This window comes from Aegilops tauschii, chromosome 6 (genome assembly GCF_002575655.3).
Source record: "Aegilops tauschii subsp. strangulata cultivar AL8/78 chromosome 6, Aet v6.0, whole genome shotgun sequence".
Taxonomy (NCBI): domain Eukaryota; kingdom Viridiplantae; phylum Streptophyta; class Magnoliopsida; order Poales; family Poaceae; genus Aegilops; species Aegilops tauschii.
Window position 1 is genome coordinate 50,631,660 of NC_053040.3, and position 26,893 is coordinate 50,658,552.

The 26,893-nt window shown below is 46.2% G+C and overlaps 2 protein-coding genes across 3 annotated transcripts; both read right to left on the reverse strand.

Annotated features, from left to right (window-relative positions):
- Positions 1-4,730: 4,730 nt before the first annotated feature.
- On the reverse strand, positions 4,731-5,959 carry LOC109731486 (uncharacterized). Its single transcript, XM_040391860.3, has one exon. It carries the CDS (start codon positions 5,635-5,637, stop codon positions 5,059-5,061), a length of 579 nt encoding a protein of 192 aa, XP_040247794.1. The 5' UTR covers positions 5,638-5,959; the 3' UTR covers positions 4,731-5,058.
- Positions 5,960-7,718: 1,759 nt separating this feature from the next.
- On the reverse strand, positions 7,719-25,571 carry LOC109731431 (uncharacterized). 2 transcript variants are annotated; one of them, XM_020290581.4, is made up of 3 exons: positions 24,292-25,571; positions 19,636-19,732; positions 7,719-7,946 (listed from the first exon to the last, which is right to left on the reverse strand). In XM_020290581.4, the coding sequence occupies exons 1-2, from the start codon at positions 25,511-25,513 to the stop codon at positions 19,683-19,685; spliced, it is 1,272 nt and encodes a 423-aa protein (XP_020146170.1). In that variant the 5' UTR covers positions 25,514-25,571; the 3' UTR covers positions 7,719-7,946; positions 19,636-19,682. The 2 variants fall into 2 exon arrangements, with proteins under 2 accessions (XP_020146170.1, XP_040247793.1); XM_040391859.2 differs by having other exon boundaries at positions 19,671-19,732; positions 24,292-25,558.
- Between the last annotated feature and the right edge of the window lie 1,322 nt (positions 25,572-26,893).

Below are 26,893 nucleotides of genomic sequence, written 5' to 3' on the forward strand. Positions count from 1 at the left end.
CGCCATTTGTGGGTCATTTTTTCTATTAAGCAGAGCCTTCCTCCCTCCTCCATTGCCGCTCTTCTCAGGCAACACCGAGGTCTTGGATCTCGTCGGGTCCTGTTTTGGTGGAGGGCTAGGTGGGACTACAGCCGCCCCGCTGCTATCCCTAGCAACTAGGGCCAATTCCATTCCAGTACCAACCGTTAGATTGTCCTGTCCAACAACCTCATCAGATGAGCGCTTGTGGTTCAGGTCAGAATCATCCATATCAGTGTCAGTTGGCTCGTCTCCTTTTCCATTATTACCACAGGATTCTTCAGATCGCTTCCCGTCGGCTGGTCATGTTCTTTTGCTTGCTGCCTGTTACTCCTACGCCTGGTTCCCCAAGCTGTAGCCGCTGGCGCTCGCAAGTTCTTGTAAATCAGGGCCGAGGGAGGATGAACTCCATGTTCCTGCTCTTTAAACTCATGCCCCATCATACCGCAAACCTGACACCAATCTGGTAGTCGCTCATATTTTACTGCAAAAATCTACCTCTCCCCTCCTCGGACGAGCGAAGTAGCCTTCTTCAGAGGGTTGCGCACATCCAAACGCACTCTCACCCTATAGAAGTTGCCTTCAAAATCGAAGGACGAGGGTTCCGAGTCCACAAACTCGCCAAATTTTGAAGCAAGAGCCTTCACCTTTCCATGGTAAGCTATTGGGAGGTTGATAATTCGTGCCCAAATTTCAAACTTAAATAGCTCTATGGTCGATGATTTAGTATATCCGTCATATGGCGTGATGATCATTGGGTTACCTCTGAAGTTCCAAGGCCCCCCTTGGGTCACCCTCTCCCAATCCCCCAGGCAATTGAATTGCATGACAAAGAGGTTGTCTTCTAGGGTTTTTAATTGACTTTTCTGGCCAGATCCCATGCAGACCGCATATTACGGAAGAACCAATAAGAGTTGAATCCCTTATCCATATGAACACGACCAAGATCATCCACCTGAGATATTCCACTGGCGGCGCATCCTCCTCCTCAGACACCATCATCTAGGTCGTCCTCCCTTAGGGCAAGTTCCTTCATGAGGTCCTCGACCTTTCCCTTTCCTTTGCTCCCCGATGTAGCCGATCCGCCTTTGTTCGCCATACTCGTGACGTCCAGCAGTCCGATCTCCCCACCACAAGCGCGGGGGCAGACCAACAGAAAATCATAATTCCTCCCGCGTCCCGGTCCCTATCCAAGGCAGGGTAGCTTTTTTTTTAGAATCTCACAAAGCTTTATTGCGTCACAATGTTTGTAGGGACGAATACAAGATCTCCGGGCTGACCTAACCAAACATGGCGGCCAAACCCTAAGGATAAAGCGTACTTTGCGAGATTATGGGCCTCCTCATTTGAGGTCCTAAACTCATGACTAAAAAAGCAAGAAGAAAAATTACTAGAGGTATCTTTAACTTCTCTGATTATTGCACCAAAGTTTGCAGCACTCCCCTCCTTGATCGCATCGATGGCCACCTTGCAGTCGGATGCTATGGTCATCTTGTTGATATAGAGATCTTGAGCAAGAGCTAGAGCTTCTCGTATTGCTATGGTCTCAAGAATCTGGGGATCAAAGATGTTGTTGAGAACAAGTGTCGATGCTCCCACAAAACCTTCTGCTTCATCCCTACAGATAGCACTAGCAGCGCCAAACCTCCCTGTCCTGGAAACAGCTGCATCCACATTGATCTTCATGTGCTCAGGTGGTGGTGCTATCCAAGACCTTGGCTTTGTTTTCGGCATCGAAAGTGGCATGTCCTTCTTCGTTTGTAGAAACCCAATGTCCGCGAGATAAGACGTGATGAATCTGTCAGTTGCAAAAGGAGTTTGATAGATATCCTCATGTATCACCTTCCGGCGAGCGCTCCATATTGCCCATAAAGTTACAGTCATCAACAGAAACTGATCCGGCGGGAGGGACTCGCTCATTGAGAAGAGCCAGAGCTTAGCATCTGTCTGCGTAGTCATGGTCATATGCTCAACCAGTTCCTCGTTTGACAAAGCCCATACACAACGGGATGCAGTACACTCCAGCAAGGCGTGGCGCCAATTGTCATGCACTCCACAGAGAGGACATGAGCCAGTTGTTGCCATGTTGCAGTGAAGAAGCACATCTCCCGTGGGGAGTGAATGTTGTGCTAAACGCCAAGCAAAAAATCTCAACTTCGGTGGTACTGTGGTCTTCCAGAGTGATAGCCATCCCTTGGATTCAGCCTCCGAATTTGATGGGTCCTCTCTTTCTTCCAGCCACGCCTCGCGGCAGATTTTCGTTTTGAGAACCATACGATACGCAGATCGGACAGAGAACCGGCCTTTATTATCCTCTTGCCAAGCCCAAAAATCATCAACTTGCCGTGAGCAGAGTGGGATTTGTAATATTGCCTCAACATCAACCGGAAGGAACACCTGACGAATTAAGTCCTCCCTCCATGACGCCGTGGAGTGGTCAATCAGCTCTGAAACCAAGCGTGGAGGATTTGGTACAAGTGATGAGATAGGTTTCATCACCCCTGTCCTGGGTATCCAATTTTGTGTCCAGATGCTAGTTGAAGCACCATCTCCAATCCTTCTAATTGCTCCTTGCTTGACAATATCTCTCCCATCTAGAATAGAATGCCACACCTGAGAGGGGTGAGCCCCCAAGTCTGCTTCAAGAATAGAGCAGTTTGGGAAATATGCAGCTTTGAGAATTCTAGCACTTAAAGTTGATGGTTCATTCAAGATTCTCCATGCTTGTCTTGACAATAAGGCCAGGTTAAAAATTTCTATATCCCGGAAACCAAGGCCACCCAAACTCTTTGGTCTTGTCATCAAATCCCAGGCAACCCAAGCAGGTTTGCGTTTGCCTCTCTTACTCCCCCACCAAAATTGTCGTATGAGTGAAGTTACACTTTCTAATAGCCCTCTAGGGTAGCTAATGGAGTCGAAGCAGCAGCAGCCCAAAGCGCAGTGGATCGGCTCAAAGTTACACCGTTGTCTCTGGGTTTTTTAGTAGGAAGTTAGTCACCATTAATTTTTGATTTGTTTCCCACATGCGGCTTCCTTTCTTTCTTTTGATTGAGGAAACTAGTTGCTGCTTCCTAGAGTCATGTGTGTATGATCTCCTCTTAGAAAAAAATTGTGGCATTTTTTTTAAAACAATTAGGGTAAATTAGGGTTTCTGCCAACAAATTAAAATCTGTAAAATCAATGATGATTTTAATTTTTAAGATACTCTTCTCGCTAGTGGAAACACTTTTTTTTGCGCTACAGAAACGGTCTTGATGATGGATGGAAGCACCAATTATATTTTCTGATGTAACAAAAGCATACATCTAATGTTCGGAATTTGCACTATGAGAGCAGTTCTTGAGACCGGTAAAAAGAAACCATCCCATTATCATAAATATTTTTGTGCTTTGAAACAATCTGTCAGTGCAACAGAAAAATTCTATCTACAGATCATTTGCTTCACAAAAAAGAGAGTCATATCCAGAAGCACCTGACACAGAAACAAATCCATTCGATGTGGCCAACAATTTATGATCCTTTTTGTGACATAAAAACTAAAAGGCGGCGAATCATGTTGACGGGGCTGATCATGGACGAGTTCCTGCCTTAGCAAGATAGCTCCTCGACACCAATATGGCAGACAAAGAGAGTGCATGGGGCCGTGGCACACTGAACGACATTGGGACGCCATAGGCATTTACACGAAACAAAGAAGCACAACTTTAATCCACTAGATCAAAATGTATGTAAATTCGACACATCTATGGGAAATGATGAAGCACACACCGACTAAAGTTGAATGACAGAACCAATGATGCAATGGGTGAAGCACATAGATGAGGTCGAAGAACAAGTTAACTATCATAGATACATATGTGAGAAACGACGAATCCTGATTACATTTAGTGGCTATATGAACAATAACCATGCCAATCCATACCTATAAATGGATCATGTGCGATGTAGGGAGCTTTAATGAATTTTTTTCTATTTTTTCTATGTAACCTAAGCAGCTTCATGGTTTTTTTATTCAATCTATTCTCACATTAGCTTAGCAAAGTTCTAGAGGCTCAAGGTGGTAGTGAAAGAGAATTAGGTTTTAGAAGGGGGGGGGCATGTGTTTTTGTTGAGAAGTTGATATGTAGTCTTGAATTGTTCTGGGTGAACCCAGAAATTTTATAATAATTTTGCTCATATGAGTAGAATTGAGGAGATATTTGTTTTTTCCCCATATTTTTCTGATTCTCAAGTTGATCTTTTTTCACTAGAAGGAAATGCTAAGAGTGGGTTCTATAATCTTCCATCCAAGGGCACAAATAGTTTAGAGGCATCTTAGGCATTGTTTTTTGCTAAATACCTTCCTTAAAAATCTTGCATGGATCAGTTATAGAAGTTCACAGCCTTGCTCAACTTAAAATAAGGACTTACCTATACCATGGAAGAGGTTTTTTATTAAAAAAATACAAACACTTTGTTTTGCTAATGGTATTACAGATAATATGCTTTTTGATGGGGATCTGAAGGGATGCGGTGAAACGGGGGAGGGAAAGATGTTGGAAGTTTCTGGAAGGGCATAAGAAGCATGCCGGGAGGGATTGGATCGGGTTTCTTAGACTTACATGACACAATTGGAATGGTGGGGAGATCCAAAGTTGAGTCGAATCCGAGTCATCTTGCACGTAAAGTCATTCTGGATTATTATTTTGAAAAAAACAATTAGATTTCTATTATTCCAAATCGAGTTTCAAAATACAACCATCTCAGATATGAGATTCTTTGCAAAAGCATCTCGGGTAAGCGTTTTTCGGACTAGGAGGATTTGCTATGAGTTTTCTTTATTGATTCAATAACATTATTCTCTTCAGAAACTAGGCCACTGGCCTGGCTTTTAGTACTAGAAAATCCAAATATTACAGCTTAACCATTGTCCCAAGAAACATACAATACGTGTCACACATTGACACATGCACTAGACATAATGGAACAACATTAGGCAGTGGCCAGAGCTAGCTGGCCAGCCGTATTATTTGGAGCCAAGTGAAATGAGCTCGCCTCTAGTTAAGGGGTTGATTCACCGCTGCTGCTCCCTGATCCACCTCCAGAACCAGCGGCAAACCCACCGTTGCGGCCGCCACCGTCGCCACCCCCGCCCCCTCCGCTGCTCGCGTAGCTCGAACCATACGGTGCATAGTTCTCACCTACCCCTGACCCGCTTCCATCGCTGTAGCCGGAGCCGCTGCCATTGCCATCGCTCCCCCCAGCGCCACCACCGCCTCCTTGGCCATTCGCGTTGGTTGAAGACCCGCCGGCGTCCGTGGTACTCGAGTCTCCGTGGCCCGAGCCGGACGCGCCGCCAGCTCCGGAACCAGCCGCGGACTTGTCGCGGCCTCGCCAACGGCCACCGCCGCCACCGCCTCCGGAGCCATAGGCGTAGTTGTCCTGGTCGTACGCCTCGGCGGTGCCATCGCCGGACCCATAGCCGGAGGCCTGGCTGTTGCCGGTCCCGCCGCCGCCTCCTCCTCCACTGCCTTGGCCGTCGGCGGTGGCGGCGTGGTTCACTACCCTAATGGCGCTGGACAGCCCCACGCTTAGGAGGACGACGAGGGCAGCGGACAGGATCAGCTTGGTGGAAGCCATGGCGAGGCGATGCTAGATTGCCACTCCAGTGGAAGAAGCAAGCAAGCTTGATGAAGTGAGTGATGGTCGGAAGTGAGTAACGTGGTTATTTATAGCGCTTGGTTATAGTTTTAAATTAGCATGCATGTTGAGCGTGCGTGATTATTATTACCCACTGAAGATTATGGAAGATTTTGGTGAGTTGGGCCTCTTAATTACTGGGCTGATGCGTATCTTTTGCATCCAAATGCGATTAGTCTGACACTATCTTTCAGTGATTAGCCTTGTCAGGTGGAATTGAAGTCGCTGTATATACTAGTCTGGCGATGCGATCGCACTGTCGTCGGCCTCTCGATCGATCACTTGTAGTACGTCCCTCACTTGCACCTAATTAAGGTCAACCAGCGTTTCACTCGCGGAAACACGTGAAGATTAATTCGATCGTGAGCAAGGCAGCTTGGCAGCTGCATGCCCAAGTACTCAACAAAGGAGATGTGCAATCGAACCCGCAAAACATAGCCTCCATCGCGCCACCGATAAGAGTAAGAAGAGAACTAAAGTAAAATCAAAATCTCTAGTTAAGATCCAGTTCTCACCAACCATGAACTTTGAGCCCCGGCCGGGGCTATTACCTGTGAGCTGAGGTCTGGTCTTGTTTGTACCACAAAGTTATTAGATTGGTCTACATTAGAAAAGGTTGATCAGATCTGGCTATAGTAAGAAAAAATAGGTATCACCTCATTTGTATAACAAGTTGGAATTCTCTCCTCAATTTTAGTTACACAGTTCCATTATTTTTTTGACTGGTAGTCGACGGGAACGTCTCCTCACTCTTAATGAACATCGCTGGAAAGTTTGAAATAAAATCTAAAAAAATGCAAGCATCTATGCCAAATATAGGACTTGAACCCTGCTGGGTTGATTCCACCGCAAGGAACCTAACCATCTGACATACGCTCAGGCATCAATTTTAATAAATTTGTGTGCATCATAATGATGCAGATGTCCGGAGTTTCAACCTCCTTTCCAAAAAAACTTATTGCGGTATCTTGGTTGGGCATACAAGCTGGTTGAATCATACTGGACGAGTTACGACCACTTCTTCAACACGTGATGCTGATGATCGTAGTCTTTGGGGTGCTATTTTGGAAAGCCCCTGTTCCAGTGAAAAGAGGAATTTATTTTTGAGCTCATGTACCGAAGAGATGAGATGTAAAATTCTACGTATTAACTCTATGTAGGGCTTTTTTTTGCGAAAAACTTTATGGAGGGCTTGGCACTCGGGAAATAACTGCATCCATGGAAACAAGGAGCCAATTTCGGATCCGTGAGACCGTGACCTTCCTGATCCGTATGCTGATGAGATAAGGCCATAAGGGGATTGTCCGGGGCGCTGAGTTTGTGAGAGCAAAAGACCCCGGGACTGTTGAGGTAGAGCCTGTACAGATGCCTCTGAGACCGGTGGGGTGAGCACTTGGGTGGCTCCTGCAGAGAGGACGGCGAAGATCAATACTGGCCAGAGCTCGACGGGAGCTGTCGCTCGTGATCAGAAAGGCATTGTCTTCATCTCGGTCCGTCACCAAACAGGCACTTGCAAGTTGCAACAACGCTGATGAAGCAGAGGTGAGTGGGGTTCTGATTGGCTTATCGACCCTCCTGAAGGTGTACAAGGGTCCTGTACTCCTGGAGGTGGACAGCACTTCTATTGCCAGAGAACTGAATGAGCCAGCGACAAGCAGATGAGTTTGTTTTCCTTTCGTCAGAGACATCAAAGAGGTTGCTTGCTTGCTTCGCTTCCCATCAGGTTTGTTCTGTGGGCAGAAATCAAAATCAAATGTCACATGAGTTGGCTGCCCACGCCAGCATAAACCGCCATCAAGAATTCATCGCCAGCGGGCTCAGTTCTGTAATGCTCTCTGAATGTAGTTCTATCTGATGAGTTTGTTACTCTTCCTCAATCAAAACAGAAAAGTAAAACTGAATCTGACGCAACATGGGACATAGGCAAGCGATACCAAAAAGAGGCGTGCGCCCGCAACTGACAGGTGAGCTCGCCTCAGCATTGCTTGCTTGGAATGCATCAGGCAAACGAACCGCAAGAGTAAACCGACAGGGCCAACACTGATCATTCATTAACCCGAGCAAGTCACTGGGTCCTAATACATAACTTAGATAATACTAGTACCTCTGGTTAGCAGTTGAAGCGATTCGTTTCTACAAGTCACATACTTCACAACTGACCAGTAAAGAGGGCCAATTTCTGAGCAGAGCACATCATACAAAATGGAAGAACCTACAGCACACAACCCATTTCTGCATGCAATTCTTACCTGCGGAGAAACACATTTCATCAGTCAACCCAATTTCTACACTTTATTCACGGAAAAGCCGTTAAATTTATGTATAAGGATGACTCAAAAGGTAAACATTAACTTCACTACCTTGTGGAAAATTGTGCCAAAAGTTCAAAAACTGAATCGTCTAGGCGATTATTGGACAAAACCAACATTAGAAACAGAGAGCAGCTTATGAGAATGGTTTATTTTACTTTTTTACTGCTGCACCTTTGACTCTTATTGTTGGCGTACTCTCAAGTATGTGGCTACATCTGGTATTCTGGTCTTAGTAAAGGCTAAAAGATAGTGACTCAAATAACTCCATCAGAGGGAGATATTGGACATCCTAGCTTATCAAAAAGTACCTTATTATCATGGGCATATAAGGGGCTCACCGAACCATCTGGTTGCTAGCCCATAGACATACTTGTTAGAAATGAACGAGCTAGCTAGTCAGTAACAGATTGAATTTGATTAAACTCGTGCAGTACAAGAGGCATGCAGCATCTTATTAAAAGACACACTTCCTTTCGACCAAAATAAATGTCAATGTTTATTAAATTCTGTTTATTAAACTATTTTTACATATTTTTGAATTAGCGGGTTGTGGGCCAGTTGAGTGACTCCCATTCCCATACTCTCTTGATCTAGCTCGTAATTTCTTGGGAAGGTTACCTAACGCCCCTCGGGCTTGATCGGTGTAATTCCGAAACCGGATTCGCCGATTCGGAGTGGGAGTAGTGACGGCGCCGTCGAAGCCAAGCGCACAGACTCGGCAAGTTATTTCGGCCATGGAGCAGTTCGAGGAGAGGGTCATGAAGGAGCTCGAGAATCTGAAGCTGGTCCGTGAGAAGTTCAAGAGGATGGACGAGGTCGCCAAGCGCCTAGATGGCATTGATCAGCGCTTGAGGGTCAGGCGGGTCAGACCAACAAGATACAGACCAATGTAAACCTCACAATGTCCTCCATCAGGGATGTGCGTCAGGAGCAGGTTACAGCAGTTAGGACACAGAAGGCACCACCGCAGCCGACCTCCCTGGCATCGGTAGGAGATCGATTGCTTCCCTCCCCACCTCCCCGCCCACCGCCGCCACTGCAGATCCCGCAGATGCCACAGCTGACAGGATAGAACACGTCTGAACAACAACCTGATTGCGGGCGGCTGCCTGACAAATAACATGATTGTCGCCTGTGGATGCCAAAGATGGAGTTTCCCAGATTTGATGGAACTGATGTTTGGACAGGTTCGACGCATTCTTCCTCCTTTGCGACATTCCTGAGGGGTTCAAAGTTACTTCAGCTACTCTGCATCTGAGGGGTGACGCAACAAACTGGTATCACACGTACAAGAGTATGGTGGGATGGCTGGACTGGGAACAATTTCTGTGTTGTGCTTCAGGAATTTGACTTCAATACTCACCATGACAAGATGTGCTGTTGCTGGTGAAACATGAGGGTACGGTGGAGAAGTACAACCGAGCATTCAGCTCAGCCAATTGGCGTACCAAATCCATCTGTATGAGCCGGCTGTGAGTGATACTTATCTGGTTACCTGATTCATTTTGGGACTGAAGGATGAGTTAAAGGGCGCTGTTAATATTCAGTTTCCGGCTACTGTAGCAGCGACAGCAGCCTATGCAACAGTTCAGGAAGAAACTCTCAATAGAGCCAAGACCAACTGAGCAGCATTCCCTACAGTTGGGCGGCAGGACAATCGTCAGACTGCGCCATCAGGGAAGCTATGGCATGCGAGACAACTGAAGTACAGTCACACTAATGGTCTGTGCTTCAGTTGTGGCGAAAAATACAGTCCTGGCCATGTCTCTGCTAAAGCGGTACCAGCTCAAGTTCAGGCGATGGAAACAGTGGAAAGTGCAGATGTGCTCATCTCAGACATTGTGCTTGATGTCATTCCAATTGAAAAGGCAGTCCCATTATTTTCTCCAGGCCTGCTTTGGCTAAATCGACGGAGGCTGGAAGAAGAGTCACTAATGTCAGTCAATGCGCTGTCAGGTGCTGATCATCCAAAAACTATTCGCCTGCATGCTATGATTGGCAATCAAGTTGTCCTGGTTCTTCTAGACCCTGGAAGTTCTCATAGTTTTTTGTTTTACTCTGGAAGTCCTCTAGCCTACCCCAACTTGTTTGGGACTTGAGGCTTTGTTGTTGTTGTTGTGCTTCGCTTGATCGCATCAACACGGTACCTGCTTCAGTGGATGTTCCTCTCACTGTTAAAGTTTCAAACGGTGACAAAATGCTCTGTCAGTCTGAATGCCTGACCTATGTTGGTGGATTCAGGGCCAACCTTCCAGTACAGTTTAAAGTTTTAGAGCTAGGGGGATATGATCTAATAATATCCCCTTTCTTTCTTCCTCTCGAAGAAAGGAAAGGCGATCCGCCTAGCCGCCAGGAGAGTCTCCACCGCGACCGTCCTCCGGTGGTGAGGGGGTCGTCGAATCCACGTGTGCGGATCGTTTTTAGGCCCTGGTTGCTTAGGTTTTTAGGTTGTTCATCGTCTTAGCTTCAGCGACAGCCATGGTGGCGCTGAATAAAGTATCTTCAGATCCTTGCGGACGAGGCAATCGGTCCTCTGGTTGGGGATGGATTTGGAAGCCAGTCTACTCAAGCAAGGATAACGTGGTGGCGGCAGCAGCGGCATCCTCGTGGAGGACTTGTGCCTTCGGGCTCTGCCGTTGCGACAGTGTGTGCTCCAGCGCCGGCGGGGAGCTTGGGAGATGGTCCAGGAGCGGATGCAGATTGTGGTCTGCATCGACTGCATCTGGAAGATGGTGGATCGTGTGCTGGGTTCATGATTCGTGGATGGCAAATATGGTTTCCTCCTGGGACGTCTTAGTTGTGCGGGGGTGCTAGATCTCAAGTCTGATGGCGTGTCCGAGGTGTTGCCCCGGTCTGATTTGTTCAACGGTAATGATTTCGCCTTTGGTGAGCCACCTTGGAGGTCCTCAAAGTTGCATATTAGCGATGGAGCCGCATCAAGCTCGGGTGAGAAGGTGATCCGTCATTTTTTTTCCTTTGGTGGCTGCTGTGGTGGTGCCACAGGCAGGTGACAGGTGTAGGTGTCAAGCTCAGAGGATTCTTCGGTCTTGATTGTAATTTTCCTTCTTGACTGGTGTTCCTTTGTGCAAAAGGTTAGTGTTTTGGTGTCTTTTCAGTTTTGCTAGGTCGGTGTGTACGTGGCTTGTATTATGGTCTTTATAATATAAATGAGACACGTATTACCATGCAATAAAAGGGGGATTATGATTTAATATTGGGTATGGGTTGGCTAGAACAGTGGGGAACAATGACTTGCCACTGAAAACAAAAAATGGATTCAATTTCAGTACAAAGGAAAAATGGTGACTTTGCAAAATACTGAAATCTCTGCACTAAAAGAGCTGATTGCTGATCAGGTAATCAAATGGCACAAGGTCAATGAAATTTGGGCTAGTGCAGTAGTGTTGCCCATAGAACCTGACTACACTGACCCTGTGCCTTCTGAAATAGAGTAGCTTCTGACTAAATTTTCAGATATCTTTCAGGAATCCCAAACTCTACCTCCTAGCAGACGGTTTGATCATGCTACACACCTGATACAGGTACTCTCCTTTACAGAAGGATAAGATTGAGAAGCAAGTCAAAAAGTGATGACTTCATGGAAATTCTGTATAGACTACATGAGGTTGACTTCCATCACAGTGCAAATTCTACATGCCCATAGTAGATGAATTGTTGGATGAGTTGGTATAACATACTTATCCAAGCTGGATTTGATTTGAGAGCTGGGTACCATCAGACAAGGATGGTGGAAGCAAATGAGCATAAAACTGCTTTTAAGATCCACCATGGACAGTTCCAATTTAAGGTCATGCCTTTTGGCCTCACTAATGCACCATCTACCCTTCAGTGCCTGCCTGATGAACTCCGTTTTTGCTCAACACCCTACTCTGCCTTTTTTTCTAAAAAAAATAGAGGCAAAAGATTTGCCTCATCTATTAATTAATCAGAAGAGAGTTGCCCAGTTAATTAATGGAAAACCGGGCAAAAACCATCACAAACCGCTGAGCGGCACTCACACAACACCCCACGCACACCTCACATAGAGGGCCTCATCAACATCGCACACCCGCATCATCGTCATCACTTCTCCCCACATGGCGTCATCGCCCTCCCTAATTTCCGAGCAACCAACTCCGCCGAAGATGAACATCGACTCAACCCTCGCCGTTTAGGCGCTGCGAAAACACAAGAAAGCCCGTGCCAAACTCAACCTCACACGCCGAGGGCAACGCAACTCCGACTCTGAAGGATAGCTCAGAAGGAGAACTATGCAAAGTTGGCGCTGCGGAAGACCACCGAACAAACCACCTGCTGCCTGTCGTCATCACCATTGGGGCCCCGCCGTTGAGCTCCGACTTCACCGCAACAAAACAACGTGAGGTAATTCCACAAACACGTCAGAGAAGAGGCAAACTATCGCAACCATTGTCGCGTCTCTAATGTCACACATTCCCATCATCATTGCCACAGAAGCCTCGACGCCAACACCGTCATCATCCATCGGTCTCGCTTGCCGATGCATAGCTCCAAACACGAAGACACCGAGAGGGGATACGATGCCAAAGCACCATCATCGTCCAATCACACAGATCTAGGGTCAATTGTGTTTTGTGCACTAACCCATACTATGTGTTTGTCTAGGTCTATGTGGGTTAGGCGATTCTCATCAGCTTGCATCAAGAGGAATATTCCAAGTGTCCATGAGAGGATGACATCAAGTATTGATGATCATGGTTGACAAAGGCACAAGAGAGGCATCCCGAAGGATTACATGGTTGACAAAGGCACAAGAGAGGCAACTCAGATCATTCAGCCATAGCCCGGACCAAGTTAGGCGAACTCAGTTAGTAGCTGAATGATCTGAGTTGCTACCCGGACGTTCGGGTATGGCACCTAAAATCAACAAAAGGTTGTGCCTCATAGCACGATGATCTAGGTTTCTTCCCAGATGTCCGGGCTATGGTCGAATGATCTGGTTTGCTACCCGGACAATCTGGGCACTTACAGAAAAATGTCCCAAATGGCTAGTTTTTCCTCTAGCCTATATATACCCCTTCACCACTTTGTGAAGGGGCTGAGAAACACAAATATCTGACCTAGGAACTTAGAAAAGTTCCCTCTTCTTTCTCCTACACCAAATCTTAGATCCCGGAGAGATTTGTGGGAGTTCTTAGAGAGATTTCACCCATTGATAGATCCACTCCTCTCTCTTTTGACCAAAGCAATTTGTGATTTGAGCAAGTCTTGAGCATTTTGAAGGAAATATGCCCTAGAGGCAATAATAAAGTTGTTATTTATATTTCCTTATATCATGATAAATGTTTATTATTCATGCTAGAATTGTATTAACCGGAAACTTGATACATGTGTGAATACATAGACAAAACAAAGTGTCCCTAGTATGCCTCTACTTGACTAGCTCGTTAATCAAAGATGGTTAAGTTTCCTAGCCATAGACATGTGTTGTCATTTGATGAACGGGATCACATCATTAGAGAATGATGTGATGGACAAGACCCATCCGTTAGCTTAGCATAATGATCGTTTAGTTTTATTGCTATTGCTTTTCTTCATGACTTACACATGTTCCTCTGACTATGAGATTATGCAACTCCCGAATACCGGAGGAACACCTTGTGCTATCAAACGTCACAACGTAATTGGGTGATTATAAAGATGCTCTACAGGTGTCTCCGATGGTGTTTGTTGAGTTGGCATAGATCGAGATTAGGATTTGTCACTCCGAGTTTCGGAGAGGTATCTCTGGGCCCTCTCGGCAATGCACATCACTATAAGCCTTGCAAGCAATGTGACTAATGAGTTAGTTACGGGATGATGCATTACGAAATGAGTAAAGAGACTTAGATCATTCAGCCATAGCCCGAGATTGAACTAGGTATGAAGATACCGACAATCGAATTTCGGGCAAGTAACATACCGATGACAAAGGGAACAATGTATGTTGTTATGCGGTTTGACCGATAAAGAACTTCGTAGAATATGTAGGAGCCAATATGAGCATCCAGGTTCAGCTATTGGTTATTGACCGGAGATGTGTCCCGGTCATGTCTGCATAGTTCTCGAACCCGTAGGGTCCGCACGCTTAACATTGGATGACGATTTGTATTATGAGTTATGTGATTTGATGACCGAAGATTGTTCGGAGTCCCGGATGAGATCACGGACATGACGAGGAGTCTCGAAATGGTCGAGACATAAAGATTGATATATTGGACGATGTTATTCGGACACCGGATGAGTTCCAAGAGGTACCGGATAATTATCAGAGTGCCGGAGGGTTATCGGAACCCCCCGGGGGAACTAATGGGCCTTGATGGGCCTTAGTAGGGAGAGAGGAAGGGCCACAAGGGGCTGGCCGCCCCCCCGCCCCGGGGTCCGAATTGGACTAGGGGAAGGGGGCGGCGCCCCCATTTCCTTCCCTTTTCCCTCTCCCTTCCTTCTTCCCCCTTTCCTCCAGGTGGAATCCTACTAGGACTTGGAGTCCTAGTAGGACTCCCTCCTCCTGGCGCGCCCTACAGGGCCGGCCAGCCTCCCCCTCCTCTCCTTTATATACGGGGGCAGGGGGGCACCCTAGAACACACAAGTTTCTCTTAACCGTGTGCGGTGCCCCCTCCACAGTTACACACCTCAGTCATATCGTCGTAGTGCTTAGGCGAAGCCCTGCACCAGTAACTTCATCATCACCGTCACCACGCCATCGTGCTGACGGAACTCTTCCTCGTCCTCAACACATTTCCACCTTGTTACTGCACACTCTCCCGTCTCGTTGCTATGCATCTCCTAGATAGATCTTGCATGATCGTAGAATTTTTTTTTTGAAATACTGCATTCCCCAACACATTTCCACCGTGTTACTTTTCGAGGTTGGAGACTCCTAGGCGGTAGGAGTGCTCCCGTGATGAATCAACTTGATTCCCCCACCCCTTGAAAAGTTTGTAAAGGTTTGAAGGCCGCCTCAAGGTCTACCACTAGTGGTTGAGAATCGTCTTTGTGGTGATATCTCAAGGAGAATAGGGTGAGCCTTCATGGTAACACCCATCCCTCCAACGATGACTACCTTGCCTCCAAGGAAGTGAACATCGGGATACATCCTCGTCTCCATGACTTCGGTTATCCATAACCCTAGCTCCTTACCTGTGGTTTACTTTGGTCACTTGACCGTGCATTCACTATATCTTCTTGTCCTCATATCATGTTGGCTATTCCCTTGTAGAGATTAATTAGGCATACACTTTATATTCCCCAATTCATACTTGCTACTATTGATATATCTTGTGATCGGTGTTTCTGGAGGTCTTTGCGGCGTTCATTTTGGTGTTCTGCATGTCTGTGTTGCCTCTGCGTAGGCTGTAACGTGGTCTGAACTTGAGTTTGGTTGGTGCGTGTTGACGGTGCTTCAGGGTTTTTGCCTCGTAGTGGGCGTTTCGATTGCGAGCGTTCACAGCGGGTTTCACTAAAGTGCCTGAACTCGCTTTTTCCCTTTCCCTTGTCGTGTGAACTCGGATTTGGCTGTATTTCCGTTATATCTTTAATGGAAAGGGGATTAGCCCGGTTCAAAAAAAAATCTTGAGATCGGTGTGAATTGCTAACGTGTGACATACACTTCCATATCTTGTGATATTGCTCAAGCAATTTTGTGTAATTTGTGCTTGTTAGTATCCTTGTTGTGCTCACTTACTTAGATTAAGTTGTTGGTGCACTTAGTTGAGCCTAGTATATTTAGGATTTGTGCTTGAAAAGTATCCTCTTAGTTTATTTCCGCATTAGGATAAAGCCAAATCTGTAGAAAGCTTTTAAAACACCTATTCACCCCCCCCCCCCCCTCCCGCCTGACAGCAGCGCCCTCCCGCACGCACCGCACAACCTGCCAGGCGATGAGCTCCACCACACCTCACGCACCCGACCATGCCCCGCAAGCATCACTCCCACCATGAGCCAGAGTAGCCACGCTGCAGCCATCCTCCGGTGTGGGCTTTGCCCGTCGGGATCCTCTGGCAATGGCGAGTTAAAGAGGAAGGCAGTGGGGGGAGGCCTGTTGGCAGCTAGGATATTGTCGCCAGTGTTGCACCTGGAGCGACCCGAGGGCCTTTTTTGCAGTGTGTTTATGATGCAGTCTATGCCTTTGGCCATTCAAGAAGTATGTACTTGTGTTCATGGATGACATCCTAGTCTATAGCAATGATTTGGCTAGATACCCGCAACACCTTACCGTAATGTTCCAAATTTTGAGGGAATCAGCTGTTTGCAAAAATATCCAAATGTTCTTTCTCTCGACCTCAGTTAGTATATTTGGGACATAAAAACTCAACTCAAGGGGTAGCTACAGACCCAGCCAAAACTTAGACCATGTTACAGTGGCCTAACCCTACAAATATCACTAAACTAAGAGGGTTCTTGGGGCTCACAGGGTACTACAGGAAATTTATCAAAGGACATGGAATTCTGGCTAGACCTCTAACTGCATTATTATAAAAGAAATCTTTTCAATGGAACCCAGAAGCTCAGGTGGCCTTTGATAGTTTGAAGCAAGCTATGATCACCACCCCTATCCTAGTGTTAGCTAACTTTAATCAACCCTTTTGCATTGAGACTGATGCATGTGCTACAGGGATTGAAGTTGTCCTTATGTAACATGACCACCCTATGGCATTTTATAGCAAGGCCCTCGAGGTCAGTAATTAGAGATTGTCCAAAAGGAATTTCTTGCTATTATCATGTTGTGAGAGATGGAGGTCATATTTGTGTAGCGGACCATTTGTTATTAAAATAGACCGTAAACGCTTGTGCCGTTTGGGAGATCGGGTTTTATAAACTAATTTGCAAAGAAAAGGCTATGACAAAAATGGTGGGACTCGAATTTAAATTTCACACCACCGTCCTCACCAAATGAGCAGGTGAGGAGGTGTCACCAACTACAGACAACAACGATGCAAGGTCTCACCTTGTCCAGCCTCCAACCATGAATGGCTGAGGCAGCTAGACTCCAAGCGTCAAGGCTGCGTCACAGCCATTGCGAGGTGCCTCCAAAGAAGACCACATCTCCAAGGCTACCTCGGCCAACGTACCTTCCAACCATGTACCTAGGAGAATCGGCAAGCCGATGGCAGGACCCAGACGGAACTAGCGAAGCCATCGTCTTGGACACGCTGGCGCACATTGCGCCCTAAACGCCCACACCCTATGTTGGAGCCCACATCACAGCAACGCATCGGGGACTCCAAGTGCAAACCCAAACAGCGCCTTCAAGAAGGGGATGGCGTTGAGACACCGCCGCTGCCTTGTCCAGCGAACTAGACCAAGGGTTTCCCCCGGTGCTCGAGGAGAGGGGCCAGTCAAGGCCTTGAGAGCATCTCCATTGAGGTAACGACACCCTCAGGTGTCGCCGTTGTCAGCGCAGGCAGTCAGTGCGCAGGGATCTCGCCCCGGCCCAAGACCACGGACCCCCAAAGACCACTAAAGCAAGGGCAGACAAGAGACGGGGGGGAGTAGATCACCGGAGAGGACCACTAGCCCAAAAACCATTATGGTTTCATCAGATCTAGAACAATACAGGATTGTATTGGGTGGACCCTTGAGTATTTGCACCAGTAGAAACCCATTGTGATCCTTAAATTGGATTTTGAGAAGGTATTTGACACAATTAAGTATGAAGCAATTTTGCTAATTTTGAAGCACAAGGGTTTTCCACCTACGTGGATTTCCTGGGTGCAACAGTTGCTATCCTCTGGGTCTTCAGCAGTTCTCCTAAATGGGGTGCCTAGCAAGGCTTTCTACTGTAAGAAAGGTGTCAAATAGGGTGACCCTTTGTCACCTCTCCTTTTTGTTCTGGCAGCTGATTTGTTGCAATCAATTGTCAATAATATGTTGCAGTTGGGGCAGTTAGAGCTTCCTATTCCCTGTCATGATAAGGATTACCATATTATACAGCAAGCTGATGACACTCTTATTATACCTGCTGATGAGACACAGTTGATGGCCTTGAAGAAAATGTTGGACTTGTTCTCCATCTCTACAGGCCTCAACATCAACTATCATAAATCTTCCCTGATCCCCATTAAAGTTGATCACCAGGAGACTAAGAGACTGGCTGAAGCTTTTGGTTGCCAGGTGGGCACTCTGCCATTCACTAATTTGGGGCTGTCAGTGGGAACAACCAGACCTAAGATATCTGATCTGATGCCTGTAGTTGATTGCACGGAGAGAAGATTGTCTACCAGCTCTATGTTTTTGGCTCTAAGTGGAAGGCCTACAGTTTCTAAACTCCGATTTATCCTCCATGCCACTGTTCTTTCTGTGCAGTCTAAACATACCACCTGGGATTATGAAGCAATTGGAAAGAATTCAGTGACAGTGCTTATGGAGAAAATATGGACAAGTTTCCGACCAAATCTATATTACTCTTTGGTCCATAAGACTATGCGATCCTTTCCACTTCTAACTGAGTTTGGAAGAGTTGTTGTACTTTGCAGATTAAGGTGATTGCATGGATGGTTATAATGGACAGAGTGGACACCAAAGACATGCTTCAGCGAAGGCATTGGAATATTTCAGATGGAGTAGAGTGTCTGCTCTGTCATGCACAACTTAGAGAGACCAGAAATTATTTGTTTTTTTTGAGTGTCTATTTAGCACAAGGGTCTAGAATTACTTGCAAGCAGACTGGACATATAATGGAAGTATCTCACAGGTGGCAATGCATGCAAGGAGGGAGTTTCATCAGCCCTTTTTTGTTGAGGTTGTTTTTCTTGCCTGCTGGAATATTTGGCTGGTCAGAAATGCCAGAGTCTTTAGACACCAGAGGCCAACATTCTACAAATGGAAGAGAGGATTTGTGTATGATATATCCTTGCTGGCTCACAGGATAAAACCCAGATTCAAGGATGATCTCCTCAAGTGGATCTCTTTCTTGCCTCCTTGGGATTTTTTTGTAAGTTCTTTTGTACATCCTCCCCCCCCCCCCCCCCACTCTGTTGTAAATATTGTACTTGATGTGTTCTTGCAATAAATAAATCAGGCTGTGGGGGTTTTCCCCTACAGTGCATAGTAAAAAAACGAACCAAAGACATGTAGCAACTGGTAGTAAAAAAATCAAATGCAGAAAGAGAGTGCATTTGACTATGCTATCACTTAACATGTACACAAAAGGGGGGGAGGCCCTAAGTCATTAGTCATCTGAGGAGCTATAGAAACTGCACTAACAGAAGGAACCAGGAGAGTATTAAGGAGAAGGGGAGAAGGTAACTGAAAGCAAAGCAGCTAGATGGACGGCGAAGGTAAGCGAAAGAGCACATTCAGTAGAACATCAGCAAATAACAGGGAAGGCAGGAGGGGTGAAGTTATGGGAAAGAGAATGGAGAGCTGCTCACGAAGGCATGAGGGGATGAGAAAGCAGGGCCTGGAGAAAAGATCGAAGATGCAGCTTGGCATGACGTGTATAGGAGGTGGCCAGGCAGGAAACAGCTAAGCAAAGAATTGTCGATAGAATCTTAGTCCTCGCTTATAATTTGATACTTGAGAAATGGCAATAAAAGGGGAAGCAATACATTAATGAAAGTATGAAACAGTCCAGATACCTCAGCATACATGCGGAAGATATGCTTACCTGCTCAATCAGTACAACATGACAGCATATCTAACCTGATAATCATCTTATGTATTCTGCAAAAGACCAGCCCCATCGTGTCCACCAATGTCTGTTTCTGCAAGCATAAGAAGTAATCAAGTCAAACAACCAATGACATTCCAACAAAAAACCAAATAGATACGATGAGGCATCAAAAAGAAATTTAGATAAACTCACAGTTATCGTTTGGGAAAAAATATTAGTTTTATACCAGATTAGGAATGGATAAACAAAACCACACCTACTATCAAATTTGATGAATATTCCAAAAAAGTATAAGCTGATTACTATCTTAAAAATGAAGAAGATGGACACTCGAGACTATTAGGCATTAGCTGGTCAGAAGAGACAAGTTATCTAGAATAATTAAGCTCATTCCACGCCATATTGGAATAAATAAAATATAGGCATACTGATAAATCCTAGCAACAAAAGGGAACAAGACTATCCAAATTTAGATTATTTTCAAGTAAATTTAGCCTCAAAAAAATTAAATCAATACTAAATAAACTAGCAATAAAAGTGATCAAGACCATTCAGATTTAGATCATCTTAAAATAAATTTAGCCCAAAAAAATAAATGATATCAGTTTATTTTCTTTCCCTGGTACAAATGGATTTGCTACTCGTGCTAGGAATCTCCTAAAAGTGATAAAGTGAAAAGTTATTCATCAATATGAGCTTAATTTAGTAGCAAGATAATAAATGTTGAATGAAGGAAATAGAATGAGCTTGAAGCTTCTAACTGTACAAATTGAGCTACCTATTCGACATTTTAGTTGGTTCAAGCAAGTGTCCCAAGTAACTCCGCCTATGTTGTCTCAACATAGCCGGTCCCAAGCCCGGGTAAAGGAGGAGGGTTGTGATAGGCTTGGCGAGCCAACGTAAAAACTCAGCCACTCTTATGGAGATGAAACCCAAAAGATTTTCGTTGGGGCGTAACCCTCTCAGTGACGTGCCACATCGGAACCCGAGTGTGGTGGAAAATGGGCAAGGGCCGGGCCGTCACCCCCCAAGTGGCGCGCCGTATCTTGATCCGGATACGGTGGCAAGTGAGCGAGGATCGGGTCGTCGCATCCTTAGTGGCGCGCTACATCGGCGCCCGGATGTAGTGGAAAATGAGCAAGGGTCTTCGCATTTGACTCGACGAGTGCGAAGGGTAAGGAAGCTAGCCGAGCCTAGGAGGATTCGCTTAGGTAGCTGGAACGTAGGGTCTCTGACAGGGAAGCTTCGGGAGCTAGTTGATGCAGCGGTGAGGAGAGGTGTTGATATCCTTTGCGTCCAAGAAACCAAATGGAGAGGACAGAAGGCAAAGGAGGTGGAGGATACCGGCTTCAAGCTGTGGTACACGGGGACGGCTGCAAACAGAAATGGCGTAGGCATCTTGATCAACAAGAGCCTCAAGTATGGAGTGGTAGACGTCAAGAGACATGGGGACCGGATTATCCTGGTCAAGATGGTAGTTGAGGACTTGGTTCTCAATGTTATCAGCGCGTATGCCCCGCAAGTAGGCCACAATGAGAACACCAAGAGGGAGTTCTGGGAAGGCCTGGAAGACATGGTTAGGAGTGTACCGATTGGTGAGAAGCTCTTCATAGGAGGAGACCTCAATGGCCACGTGGGTACATCTAACACAGGTTTTGAAGGGGCGCATGGGGGCTTTGGCTATGGCATCAGGAATCAACAAGGAGAAGATGTCTTAAGCTTTGCTCTAGCCTACAACATGATTGTAGCTAACACCCTCTTTAGAAAGAGAGAATCACATCTGGTGACTTTTAGTAGTGGCCAACACTCTAGCCAGATTGATTTCATCCTCTCGAGAAGAGAAGATAGGCGTGCGTGCCTAGACTGTAAGGTGATACCTGGAGAGAGTGTTGTACCCCAGCATAAGCTGGTGGTTGCTGACTTCCGCTTTCGGATTCGTGTCCAGCGGGATAAGCATGCCAAAGTCGCTAGAACGAAGTGGTGGAAACTCAAGGGGGAGGTAGCTCAGGTGTTCAAGGAGAGGGTCATTAAGGAGGGCCCTTGGGAGGAAGGAGGGGATGCGGACAATGTGTGGATGAAGATGGCGACTTGCATTCGTAAGGTGGCCTCGGAGGAGTTTGGAGTGTCCAGGGGAAGGAGAAGCGAAGATAAGGATACCTGGTGGTGGAATGATGATGTCCAGAAGGCGATTAAAGAGAAGAAAGATTGCTTCAGACGCCTATACCTGGATAGGAGTGCAGACAACATAGAGAAGTACAAGATGGCGAAGAAGGCCGCAAAGCGAGCTGTTGGTGAAGCAAGGGGTCGGGCATATGAGGACCTCTACCAACGGTTAGGCACGAAGGAAGGTGAAAGGGACATCTATAAGATGGCCAAGATCCGAGAGAGGAAGACGAGGGATATTGGCCAAGTCAAATGCATCAAGGACGGAGCAGGCCAACTCTTGGTGAAGGACGAGGAGATTAAGCATAGATGGCGGGAGTACTTCGACAAGCTGTTCAATGGGGAGAATGAGAGTTCTACCATTGAACTGGACGACTCCTTTGATGAGACCAGCAAGCGTTTTGTGCGGCGAATCCAGGAGTCTGAGGTGAAGGAGGCTTTAAAAAGGATGAAAGGAGGCAAGGCGATGGGCCCTGATTGTATCCCCATTGAGGTGTGGAAGGGTCTCGGGGACATAGCGATAGTATGGCTAACCAAGCTTTTCAACCTCATTTTTTGGGCAAACAAGATGCCAGAAGAATGGAGACGGAGTATATTAGTACCAATCTTCAAGAACAAGGGGGATGTTCAGAGTTGTACTAATTACCGTGGAATTAAGCTGATGAACCATATAATGAAGCTATGGGAGAGAGTCATTGAGCACCCGCTTAAGAAGAATGACAAGCGTGACCAAAAATCAGTTTGGTTTCATGCCTGGGAGGTCGACCATGGAAGCCATTTTCTTCGTACGACAACTTATGGAGAGATATAGGTAGCAAAAGAAGGACTTGCATATGGTGTTCATTGACTTGGAGAAGGCCTATGATAAGATACCGCGGAATGTCATGTGGTGGGCCTTGGAGAAACACAAAGTCCCAGCAAAGTACATTACCCTCATCAAGGACATGTACGATAATGTTGTGACAAGTGTTCGAACAAGTGATGTCGACACCGATGACTTCCCGATTAAGATAGGACTGCATCAGGGGTCAGCTTTGAGCCCTTATCTTTTTGCATTGGTGATGGATGAGGTCACAAGGGATATACAAGGAGATATTCCATGGTGTATGCTCTTTGCGGATGATGTGGTGCTAGTTGGCGATAGTCGAACGGGGGTAAATAGGAAGTTAGAGTTACGGAGACAAACCTTGGAATCGAAAGGGTTTAGGCTTAGTAGAACTAAAACCGAGTACATGATGTGCGGTTTCAGTACTACTAGGTGTGAGGAGGAGGAGGTTGGCCTTGATGGCCAGGTGGTACCTCGGAAGGACACCTTTCGGTATTTGGGGTCAATGTTGCGGGAGGATGGGGGTATTGATGAAGATGTGAACCATCGAATCAAAGCCGGATGGATGAAGTGGCGCCAAGCTTCTGGCATTCTCTGTGACAAGAGAGTGCCACAAAAGCTAAAAGGCAAGTTCTACAGGACGGCGGTTCGACCCGCAATGTTGTATGGCGCGGAGTGTTGGCCGACTAAAAGCTAGGCGACATGTTCAACAGTTAGGTGTGGCGGAGATGCGTATGTTGAGATGGATGTGTGGCCACACGAGGAAGGATCGAGTCCGGAATGATGATATACGGGATAGAGTTGGGGTAGCACCAATTGAGGAGAAGCTTGTCCAACATCGTCTGAGATGGTTTGGGCATATTCAGCGCAGGCCTCTAGAAGCTCCAGTGCATAGCGGACGGCTAAAGCGTGCGGAGAATGTCAAGAGAGGGCGGGGTAGACCGAATTTGACATGGGAGGAGTCCGTTAAGAGAGACCTGAAGGATTGGAGTATCACCAAAGAGCTAGCTATGGACAGGGGTGCGTGGAAGCTTGCTATCCATGTGCCAGAGCCATGAGTTGGTTGCGAGATCTAATGGGTTTCACCTCTAGCCTACCCCAACTTGTTTGGGACTAAAGGCTTTGTTGTTGTTGTTGTTGCAAGCAAGTGTCTCAAGTAGTTGGCTTCAACCTTACCATGTATCTTATCTCGAGAAAAAACTGCGCTGTAGCTATGCACTAAAACTACCATTGTACAGTATATGTTCATAGGCATAGAACATTGAAACATAGTTCAACTTTAAAGAAATCATTTGCCAATCTTGGTGTTCACTGTTTTATTGTATAAATATTCGTATAATGACTTAATAAAGACAGTTTGCTAGTTCTGACTTGAACCGCAAGAATTACAGAAATGAAGCTCACAGTAGACCAATTGCAGCCCACCGCCTGGCTACAGAGCATAAAATAAATCAGATACCACTAAAATGAATCATAATCATTACATACAAGAATCAGACCAGGAATATTAATGTAAAAGAGGTCATTAAGTAGCAAAACAAACATGTGATATGACACTACTTAAAGTTGCTAACTCAAAGGATGTGAGCGGAATTCCATCAACCAATTATTGAACATTAACTTGGTTTTGTTAAACCCAATATGTGAAGGCATGTTATTACCTGCAGTGTAGACGCTTTCGAATGGGTGACAATAAAAAATGAACTCGGCTTCAGAAAGTTGCTTGAACTGCAATGACCCAAGATGGATCATAAAGAAGACGCCACTTGTCCACAGAAACACCACATTATTGTCCTCGGCTTCAGAAAGTTGCTTGAACTGCAATGACCCAAGATGGATCATAAAGAAGACGCCACTTGTCCACAGAAACACCACATTATTGTCCTCAGCAAACCCCAGTATCATAAAAGGCCATTTGTCCACTAAATTCAAGGGAATTAGCTTGTCCAGTTCAATAGTTCTTCCTAGCACCCATGAAGCAGCACCATGACATTCAGTCCGCCTCTTCCATAATTGGATACTGTGGTCTGTGTGCAGCAGAAAGAGGAAACCAAGACCACCATCCTCTGCCCGCATCGCACAGATATCAAAAGTGCCCTTGGTAAACAAATCCACCGGTATCCGTATCATAGTTAGGCTCTGCCTCTTCAAATCAAACTCCAGAAATCCAATCATATTCCCAACAAGCAGCCAGTAAAGAGAATGCCCAACCAGCACAGCGGGCCTCTCTGTAAAGAACAGATTGCCCGCAGAAGCCTCGGATGGAAGAGGTGTCCAGATGATATCACTCCATTCTCCAGTCTCTGACGAGTAAACACAGGCGAGAGCTCGCCTGTGTTCTCTGTCTACCACTGCTAAGGCTACCTGGAAGTGGACGTCTACGGAAGCCCGAAGCACCGCCGCAGTAATCAAGATGAAACCCTTATCGCTCGCAAACCCTGGGGGAACTGCAATGCGGTGCTGGTCGGTGGTGACAGGATCCCACACCAGGATCTGTTTCCAAAATGCGTGGTAAACGAGTACCAGGCCATGGCGGCATCCGAGAGGCACGAAGCGGCCGCCGCCGTCGAACTTCAAAGAGAAGCGCCCGGGCGGGACACGATTGTGGGGCTCCAGAGTAGGTACGAAGGAGATGTCGCGAAAGCCTTCATCAAAGAAACCGAGGAGAGGAGGGTTGCGGCGGTGGTGGATGCGGAAGCGGCGGGCGAAGCGAGGGTCGGAGACGAGGAGGCGCCAGCGCCTGCAGACGAGAGAGGCGCGGGGGAGGGAGGACGGCTGCGGGGGGAGGCGGAGGAGGATCTCGGAGAGCAGGTCGTCATCATCAAGGGGCGCCGCCGCCGGCGAGAGGGGGTGGCGGCGGCGGCGGCGGCGGCGGCGGCTCATCTCGCCCTCCTCGCTGCGGATGCGGGATGCGGTGGAGTGGAAGCAGAGCAGGCAGCCCAAAGTGAACTGGATCGGCCCAAAGTTACACTGAAGTAATCACGGCCTGTACGATATGCGTGCGTACGTGTGGTGCTAATTAGTTTTTTTTTCTCGAATCTGGTGCTAATTAGTTAGTCCCTTTTTTTCCTTTTTCTTTATTCATTTTAGGGGTAGTCTCTGTTAATGTTCGATTTTTCTGAATTATGGGGTTTCCAGCAGATAAATTTGTAAAATCAATTTATCTTTGAAAGACCTGTAAAATCAAAAAAAAATGTCACCATTGGAAACATGTTTGAGTTTGCTTCCATACACCCCCTAAAAGTTTACGCGAATCTTGAAGTTACTTAAAAATTCTATCACCATATTAGCCTGCAAATCAAACATATTGGATAGAAATTTAGCTACAAAAGACTATATTATCCTTTTTGATTGAAAATTGATAACTTCTAATCTTTAATTTGTATCAAAATATATAAACTTTTCCAGTGGGGGTGTGCCAAAGCAAAGTTCAACATGCTTTTGTGCAACAGAAACGGTATTGATGATGGATGGAAGTACCAATTATTTGTTCTCATGTATAGAACCATATAATTTGTCGGTGCAATGGAAATAAAGTACATTTCTTCACAAGAGAAAGAGGCAAAATAAGAAGCACATACACTAAAAAAATCGTTGGATGTGACCACATTTTATGATCTTTTTTCAAGCAATAGGCAGGAGCGCTGCCTATTCATTAAGATAGAAGAGAGAACCAATTATTTACAAGAGGCGACATGTTTTTCAAGGGAACACGTCAAAACCCTAGCTAAACAGAACAAAATGAACTCTGCGGACACCATGGCAAGGCCATGGCCATGCACTCCAAAAGCTAGCTCGTGCTTCTGAATATCCTTGGGGGCCAGATTCGCTACTTCGATGTAGGTTCGCCTCGTTTCATTGAAGATCTTTGGGTTCCTCTCTTTCCATGCATTCCAAATCACATAAAGGAAGCGCCCGCTTAGCCATCGGCATCGGTCTTCGATGGCCCAGTCAGCATTGCATCCCACCAGCATCCTCTCTTTATGACCCTTTTTGCAACATAAACACCTAAAAGACGATGAATTGTGTTGAAGAGACTAATCATGGACGAGTTCCACGCCTTAGCAAGCTAGCTCCTCGTCAGTGCTATGGCAGACCGTGGTCGTGGGACATTGGACGACATTGGAATGTCATACGCATGTGCACGCGGGAAATAAAGAAGCATGATTTCAACCTAGTAGAGCAAAATGTCTGTAAAATAGATATTGTTGAAGTGTATATGTGAATTGCCTAGCCGTTTTCATAGGTTATGTTGTTGCTTTG